This window comes from Artemia sp. Qi Xiang Cuo, chromosome 16, assembly GCF_049724085.1.
Source record: "Artemia sp. Qi Xiang Cuo chromosome 16, ASM4972408v1, whole genome shotgun sequence".
In the NCBI taxonomy this organism is placed as follows: domain Eukaryota; kingdom Metazoa; phylum Arthropoda; class Branchiopoda; order Anostraca; family Artemiidae; genus Artemia; species Artemia sp. Qi Xiang Cuo.
The window spans coordinates 43,015,909-43,025,627 of NC_142809.1; the positions used below are offsets into that span (position 1 = coordinate 43,015,909).

At 35.8% G+C, this 9,719-nt stretch overlaps 1 protein-coding gene across 1 annotated transcript in view; it reads left to right on the plus strand.

The window, feature by feature from the left end:
- The window catches only part of LOC148942931 (papilin-like), a 126,734-nt gene that overhangs the window by 60,199 nt on the left and 56,816 nt on the right, over window positions 1-9,719 (plus strand). The window contains exon 6 of the mRNA XM_089102401.1: window positions 6,660-6,861. Within this exon, the coding sequence (XP_088958527.1) occupies window positions 6,660-6,861 (202 nt within the window). The remainder of the gene's footprint in view (window positions 1-6,659; window positions 6,862-9,719) is intronic.

Genomic DNA, 9,719 nt, shown 5'->3' on the forward strand with positions numbered 1-9,719 from the left:
TAATTTTTTTTTCATTATTCTGTATTTATCCTATAAAAATCCTGATAATTTATGGAATGTCTCACCCATCCCAGGCTGTAGACCTATAGGAGATAAAATAATTATAAGTTTTAAAATTTAACATGAAAAGTTTTTACGAACCTCTTAGTGCACGACTGCTTCTGCGTGGTCGGGAAGATCACATTAAAATTGAGTTGTATAGAGACTAGCTGTAGAGAAGGAAGCTCTTGTAGAGCAATTACTTCACAGTTGTGAAGCGATTCCTATCAATATTAATGCCGTATACAAAAACTAAGACATCGAGGACCAACCTGCCTAAGACCAACACACCTGCACAAGGTCCTTCTCTACCCTAATATGTTCAGTACTATGTTCCTCATTCACTGCCAGTGAAGTTTTTTTTTCCTCTGTGTCCTTTTTTGCAATCTCTTTTCGCTCCATTTGACGACGTCCTGCTTTTTCTGCCCCATACAGATTACCCAAAAGCACGATCTTGGCAACCCCTCATCCTTCATCTGAAAAACGTGATCTAACTATGTTAAACCTTTCTTTCCTTATAGCTTTCAAAGGTGGGATTCAGCCACATCTTTTCTGCAGCTTATTGTTTGATGAACCTTCGTTTAAAGGAGCACCAAATACTATCAGTAGACATTTCATCTAGAAAACACGTAGTATATCGTCCTTAAACATCCGAAGTGTCTACATTTCACAATCATGTTTGACCACTGTCACTATCATGCCACCGAGCACCAACTACGCTGCTAGTTAAAAAAATTAGCACCAATGATCATGCAATATTTTGTGCTAGAATTATGTTACAATTATGGAACAAAAACAAAAATTATTATGCTAATATCAATTTTTCATGAACTATGTTGATGGGTTTAAAGCCAAATAGAATTCCTGTTCATTAGATTTTTTTATTTTCACCTTACATTCCATTTCATGGTGCCAGACGCATTGACTGTCACCTGTCCTTAGCCTACTTTAACCACTAGGTTTTGTATATCTCTCTGAACCTTTCCTGGATAGAATCAGCAAACGACTTTGATTTAACAACCCTTTCTGGAGATGATTAAGATGGAAATGCCGTGCCCTCAAACAAAGCTGTTTTTCCACCGCTGCACCTGTCTCTGGGCCTTTTCGGCTTCTGGCTATCGGTGTAAGCTGAGTACCTACGTATTTTTTTTGTCACCTTACCAAATAGAAGCACATGGGGAGCGAGCAAGCTGTTCAGAAGAAAGTGAATGGATGCACTTTTAAATGAAAGTCATTGATTTCCCAGAATACGTTGCATAGCCTTATTTGACATCTGGAATAGTTAAATACATAATTTTGAGCTGGATGGAAGAAGATTTTTCGGGCAACAATTGTTCAAAGCTTTCCAGCGTAGAATGGATCAATTGCAACAGGCACTTCAAGGAGAGTCATCTGGGAAATAATCTCCCGAGAGTCGAAGCTCATCAACACCCTTGATGTCAAAGTCAAAAGTTAGATCCACCCTGATGCTGAATCATAAGGCTGCTTAGCGTAGACTGTTTCTGTCTGAGCCCATAGTTTCGATTGCTTTCCTTTTTCACGCTTGCAAATATTGACTTCCTAAACTTTCATTGCAATATTTGATCAGTTTTTTGCATGTTAATCATATGAAGTGCGTCAAGAAAATAAGTTCTGGCTGCTAATTATAAGGAATGTAAGCTTTGTTTCAACATAACTTTTATTACCACACAAAGTTCAAATATTGCAATATTTTTGGCGTATTTTTGACCGTGATACAACCTTGTAATATTACGGAATCTGTTCTTTTACCATGATCATAAGCAGGAGTGGGAAATCGTGGAGTTTCGGGGCTCAGAAATCTTAGGGATTTTGTTAATTTGGAGTCCTACTCCTGATCTAGAATACAATACTCATTTGTCATTTCACATGACACCTCCGGCTTTTTTTCCAAACTTTTGATATGTTATTCAGGCTTCTCAATTGACGTTAATTTTCATGTGACAGAGATTATAATTTTTCATCCATAATTCTTAAAATAGCACAAATATTGAATAATATTTCAAATACGTATGCTCTGCTACGTATTAGTATCCTTTTAAAGCCTTTTCCTCTCTCACTACTCCTGCTTTTATTCTCCAGCCGTGGTTATAAGAAGGTTCCACCGGGTATTACTGGAAACTCAATTCCCCCCCCTCCCCCCCCCCCCCCCGAAAAAATCAAGTTTGGCAGAATTTCTTGCCAAGATATCTGCGCTTTTCCAATTTTTTCGCTGGCTGAAAATTCGATTTTTTTTCTATTGTTTGGTTGTTATCAAACAATACCAACTTGATACCACCTTTGATTGTTAGGTCCACCCCTTGTAGTCTTAGAACTTATTTAGCTCAACTTTTCATGATGAGCCTAAAAAGACGTTCTGCGGCGCTCTAGGGCTCGCTCGGTGAGCCACGGTTGAAAAATCCTGCTGGAACTAATCGTGAAAACAGTAAATATTTGAAATTTATCCTACAGTAGTTTACTCCGAAGCTTCCAAGTGCAAATTAAGTTTTAACTCCGTCGATAATTCGTTCTTTTCATTTTTTTTTTTTTTTTTTTTGTATTGCATTACTATACCATTGCTAAACCCTACCGTGGCCTTAAAATTGAGTCAGTCTTCTGGAAATTATTCTGTTCTTTAGTTTTTGGTGTTTTTTTCCATTAAAAAAGTAATTTCTATATTATTCCTCTAATTTAATCTCTAATTTTCTCTTTAGTTTTAATTTTATTTTCCAATTTCATTGAGAATAATTTTTATTTATTTGTTTTGTGATCTAATTTTAGAAGTCTATTTCTAGATTTCGAGGAATTTTTAATCGGTTTAATAATATTTGTATTTTAATTCTAGTTCTATTTTCTCTTTAATTCTCTCCAATTTTATATCTGTTTGTATGTTCTAATTTTATGTTTTTTGTGTTATCATCAGCATTGTCATTAAGTATCTACTCTTGCCTTGATTTATCCCTCTTATGACATACCTTTTTAAGAGATCACAAAATATAAATCCTAAAAAAGAATTATTCTTGTCGTCTAAATTGTACCTGGTCTGTTTTTTATGTTTTTTTTTTAATTCTCTTAATTTGACAAGTGCTAATAACGTATAATTTCTTGAAATGGAAATGAAAACACTATGAATAAAATTTTTAATCTTAATTATTGTGATACCTATAGTTTATCCCTTAAAATCCAGTAAATATATATCTTCTGTTTTTTGCTGTGAATCAGAAACAGGTGTATCATACCTTATTAAAATTTCATCTTCAATATCTAGGGCTAAACGGAAAGCAAGTCGTCCTCGCATGGGGTGGCAGGATGTCATAAAGAAAGATTTAAAGGAAATGGGAACTTCCTGGGAGGGTGTAAAAAGGGAGGCTTTGAATTGGTTGGTATGGAGCAGGAGCGTGCGTACCTTTGTTGGCCTCAGGCGGCTTGGTGCTGCGATGAGTTGTTAGTAAGTTTAGTAGTAATATTCTTTTCTATTTTTGAAGATTTACTAAAATAATTAAGTTACAAAGTTACTAAAGTAATTAAAAAGTATTTAAATTACAAAGTTAGAGTAAATTAAAACAAGTAAAAAGTAAGAATGAAGACATTTAAAGTAAATTAGGAAATTAAGTTAATGACTGGTTATTTCGTTTGGATCGAGGGTAGATGAAGCGACTCTGTAAGCTCAGCCAGAGTCGACCCAACTCTAAATGGGTACTGTGAGAAATGTGGGGAAGGTTAACAGGAAGGGTGTGCGAAAGCACAGGATGGCTGGGCCCCCAGTCCCCCATTACACTTCTGGCTGAAGGGCCATGAAACGGAGATCAGCACCGCCGGTAAGGACTGTAAAGTCCAGTGCCGTGGTCTTTAACTTTTTCTTTACCTTTTACTAAACGAAAATCAATTAAGTAATTAAAATGAAAAGGGATGAGAATGGTAATGTCACTTTGAGAAAAATTATTAGAACCTCGGCATGTAAATAAATTAAATAATGTGCATTATTGATTGATTTTGATCTCTGGCTAAGTATATTACTATGTTTACCTCTGGTTGGAAAACAGATAGCTTTATCTTCCGACTTTCTAGTAGAGTAAAAACACTGTTGCAATTTCAAGTGGCTATTAATCAAAATAATTTGGCTTTGATTTTAAAAACGGCATAATAAGTGCTTCTTTCTTGGCCAATTTGTCGATGTCGGGGATTTCAAGTGGGACCGCATGAACCTCTGACAAATGTACGTGTATATGTTTTTTCTTCAATTTAACAAGCTTAGTAGTAAATCCGCATTAATTCTACACAAAAGTTGAAATTATAGAAAGTTTTTTGGCCAACTTTTTAACGGCGGGGATGTTAAAAAAAATATAAAATATTCTTTTGGTCTAAGCCAAATCACTGAAAGCCATTGTCTATTGCCTCAGCATATTTTTTTTGTAAATTAAACTGCTATTTTAAATAAAGCTAACCTCTTATTTTTAACTTTTTATGCTCAGGTTTTCAAGTATAAGCACTTGAACCTTTGTGTAGTGTATATATGCGCTTCTTTTTCTTCTGTTTTTTTTTCTCTATTTAATATAATTTAAATATTCTGCTCAAAAACAAATGTTAAATAAATTAACATATAATTAGTTAGATAGTTTATTTAATAAAACGTAATAGATTGAATTTACGTTAAACTAAAGAACAACACACAAGAACACTAAATCTTCCGAATAAATCAGGAAGTCTTCACTCCTGTGCTTTACGTAAATGTGTTTGTTGTTGGCAACTGATTGTTGGCAACAAATTGTTGGCAACTTCTGGTTTTCTTTAAATTTTACAAATACCCGATCTACCCTCTTATTGAATAGAAAATCCACACTTTTATTAGAAACCATCTAAAAATCACTAAACTAAAATTATTACTAACTAAAAAAATAGGACTAATAAGTAACTAATTATCTACACTAACTAATTATCAACTAAGAAAGAAATGCCTTAAATGGCTGCTTTTGATAGCTAACTTAAAATATTCACTATCCAGAGCAGTAGTTTATAGAAATAAACATCTTAGGCTTAGAATGGTGCTTGGGAATTCAAATAATCTAATTTCGCAATAGAAAAGCTATACTTTACTTGCTCTACCAAGCTGTACAAAAAATGTGGTTCAATCCCACTTTGAAGAACTATAATCAGTGGCGTAGCTCCAGCATTTTTACAGGGGGGGGGGGCAAGAGGGGTCCACATCCGGAGAGTCAAGGGGCATGCACTATATAATATTTTTCCTCTCCAAAATATTTTGGGTGGGGGAACCTGCCCCTCGCCCCCCCCCTCCTGAATCGACGCCACTGACACTATTGCAGCACCCCATTGCTCTTGAAGTTGTTTAGACTCAATCAAAAATATAGAATATGTCTTGTAATGTGATCTTTCATCTAAGGCTGATGCTACTTTCACAGGGGACTAACATTTCCTCTTATATAATCTTTTGCGTCGGAAATTTTCTTCGAGTTTTCTCGCAGTTGGAGATTTTGTCGGGCGAAAAATGTACTCGGAAAGCTAAATATTTAGGAAGGAATACAAAGATGATAAAATTTGAATAAAAAAAATGTGTGCGTAAAGCAACTGTTGCCCTACAGAGTGACTAAAAAATTACTCGAATAGATGTGTCTGAGAGCGCACCTGCTGGAAGCATCTACTTTCGGTCAACTAAAATCCAGATGGCGATATTGTATATAAAAGAATTCTTGCAACGACGTACTTTTCAAGAATTCTAGTGAACTGTAAATCCCATCTTTAATTAAATTCAAAACCATTTATTAGGTGTCGATGGCTGAATCGTTGCCTAACAGTTAAACAAAAAAGGTAAAAGGTAATGACCACATACCAGTGGTAAGAACATAGTTCTGACATTAATTATGCATACTTAGTCTAACTAAAATTTTGGATAAAATCCTAGAAATATGTACCATTGCATGTATGTATTCGATTAACGACGCTTCTTGATTACTCAGGTCCTTGTGTTAGCCCTGTAGTGTGCTGCTACAGCTGAACGTGAACTCTGAATCCTGTATTGCCAAGCTGAGATCAAACCGACTGCACTATCAAAGGACATGTACCACTGCGAAGTTCATGCATTTGAGATTTTGAAAGGCTACATCTTCATTATAAGCGCTATCGGCGTTTAATTTTTAATTAGATGTCTTCAGGGATACACCTACCCCCTACCCCCCAAAAATGCCAAAAAGTTATGTTTTTCTAATAGTTTTACGTTTTAATGGTTGGTATCGTGGCAATAAGAGAGTGCTGGTGGAAAGTTAGCATGCCGGTAACAAGTTCGTTACCTTATTTTCTGTTTTACTACTACGACTTCTAAGAACTCACTGCAGCGCCAAGGCACCTGAGGCCACCGCAGCTGCAAACAATTCTCCTCCACTCCAATCCATTCAAAGCTTCACTCTTTACCCTCTCTCATTAAGTTACAATATCGTTTAAATCCATCCTTATGATCTATTCCCACTCCACTCTGGGACGACCTTGTTTGGCCCATGACGAATGGCCAGGTGGACTTTCTATTTAGATTTGAATTACTTCCATATAAAACAATATATATTTCAAAGCTGTAACGATAATTTTTCCTTACACAAAGAAATACCTTTTTTCAGATGGACAGCATCAGAGTGGACTTCTTGCAGCACAGCTTGTGGTGAAGGTACTCAAACGCGAGAAGTGGCGTGTAAGCAACAGCTTTCTCCGACTATCTTTATAACTGTTCCTGAGACGAGTTGCATAAGTCCTCCTCCACAAGCAGTGAGATCCTGTTTCAGCTCAGCATGTAAAAGGTGGATTGCTGCACCCTGGGGAAACGTAAGTTACCCATGTTCTGTTAGATTACTTTCTGGTATTGATAGATTAACAGTATATTGAGCAGCTCCTATGCCTCCTGTCAAAAATATTGCCCCTAATAATTAGCCTACTGATTCCCATTCATTGGAACTCCCCTTACATTCTCATGCTTACTGAGATGGTATGCTTAGTGGATTTTTACAAAATTACTCCTTTATATCCATCGAGTTTGACTCCACCAGCTTTAGACAATCAAATGATCTAAAAGCTTGAGCAAGTTTAGTTTTAAACTAATTTCCTAGTGCCCAATATGTATTTGATATATCAACGTTTCCAGTTGATCCAAAATGTGATTATCATTTTCTCTCTTATTTTTTTGTGGCAAAAAATATGCATTATATTTTTGTCAAAATCAGGCGTTGATACCAAAGAACTACTAAAGGAAACCAGGCCGAAAAATAAACTCTGGTGCAAAAACACAAAAACGCAGATCTCACAGGAATTTTAAAAAAAAAAATACTAACGGCACTTATAGTGACACTATATAGTGGGGCTTCATTGGGCATATCTCAAAATTCAATATAAGTTTAATGTTAACTTATTAAAATTTGGAATTTAGTAATGAATGAAATCCAGTCCGTAGTAACCGAAGACTGAAAAACGTGTTGAAGTCGAAAGGTTCCCAGTCCCAGCTTAAATCCTCTGCTACTTTGACTACTATTACTAACAACTCAGTGCAGCAACAAGCCGCCATAGGGCAACACAGCTATGCACGCTCCTCTTCCACGCAAATATATTCAAAGCTTCACTCTTTACCTCTTTCACATGGTTTTGATTTCCTTCAAATCCTTTCTTACCATCTCTTCTATGCCATTCGATTATAACTTTTCGTTATCACCTTATTGATTGATTAATTTGAAGAATCAAACAAATCAATCAAACATCCGAGGAATTATTAAAGATTTAACCGTTATTTACAAGCTATTTAGCTGTGCGAACAAGAACAACAACTCGTGTAGCACTAAGCCACCTTAGGGTAACACAGCTACGCACTTTTCTCTTCCACGCCAATATATTCAAAGCTTCACTCTTTACCTCTTTCACATGGTTTTGATTTCAATCAATTCCTTTCTTACCATCTCTTCCATGCCATTCGATTACGACTTTTCGTTATCACCTTAGTGATTGATTAATAAGAAAAGTCAAACAAATCAAACGAAACAATCAAACATCCGAGGGATTATTAAAGTTTTAACCGCGATTAATAAGCTATTTAGTGTGAATAACACCTTACCAGCATCGTCTATTTCTTATCGATCGAAAGAGACGAAACGATCTTCTATTCTTAAATGTTTCGACCAGGGTGAATCAAATTTGTACGCAGTGAATTTGTATGCAAGAGACTTCACGCATGATATAGTTTTGACGACGTTTTTTTTGGATACTTGTAACTTCGGCAATGTTTATTTTCCGGTGTAACAGAAAAATCTAAATAGGTCATGACTTGGAAAAATTTGTTTAAAGCCCCTATTTTCGGAAAAGCATCTTTCATGTGAGCGACGTTACATTCAGGAGTGTTTCTTATAATTCTATTTCTTTTATTAGTGTTTACAAGCCTGCTTAGCACAATTGGATAACGTGTGAGACTTCTAATCCAAGTTAGACTCTTACAATATTTGAATTTTTCGTTGGAACGTGTTTTTCCATAGCAGCATTTTCCCGACATTTTTCATATGAATGACGTCACAAATACTTGAAATATTTATAATAAATTTGTCTAAAGATGAATTTCTCTGCAAGGCCGTATCCAGCGGGGGGTGGAATGGGTTTAACCCCCCCCCCCCCCGCCCGCCCTTAAGATTTGCCCTTTTCGTAAAAAAGTAACGAAAATGCATACAAACCAATTTCTGATGCGTTTTGTAAAGTATTATTCCCCCCCCCCCACAAAAAAATAACCCTAATCGAATAAAAACTTCTAGATAAGCTCTTGTATCTCTGCTAATTATTTGAAAAAGTACACCACAATTTAATTTGAATGTCGATTGTATAGAATAATTTTTCTGTAAGAATATGCATAAATGTTTACAAATGTTTACCAAATATATAGTATTGGTTATAGGGAAGTATACTGACGTTTTCAGGGGGATTTTTCTGGTGAGAGGGGGTGGGGTTATATGGGAGGATAATTCCATGGAGGAATTTTTCATGGGGTAAGGCAATTTTCCCTGAAGGGGGAGCCAGATTTCCTAGTATTATTTAAATAAAACGTTCAGAAATTGAATTATAAAAATGTTTTTTTCTACTGAAAGTAAGGAGCAACATTAAAACCTAAAACAACCTGAAACTATTACGTATATGAGGTGGTTCCCCCCTCCTCAGTACCTCGCTCTTTGCGTAAAGATTTTTTTAGTACTTTTAAAAGAGATTTTTATTCTAATTAAACGGTCTTGGTGATTCAGGAGTCATTCTCAAAGAATGGGACAAAATTCGAACTTTAGCGTCTTGCTTTCATTTGAAAAACCTGTTTTTTAAATTTAATACGCTAAAGACCTTGTATCCCAATTCTTTAAGAACGATTCCTGAAACACAAGGGCCGTTTAATTAGAATCGGAACCTTCCTAAAAGTACTAAGGAACTTAAGTGTGAACAACTGGGTATGAGGGGCCAGCTACCCTAATATACGGAATAACAAACACTGACAAAGTATGTTCCAAGTATGTGGAAGATAACGTCTTTATCAATGAAAAAATAGAACATAGACTAAACAGTAACAACTATTATTATTACTAATGATTTACTACAGCACCAAGGCGCCTGAGGCCAACTCACATGCGCACACTCCTCCACCCCAATCTATTTGAAGTCTCCCAGTCTACTCC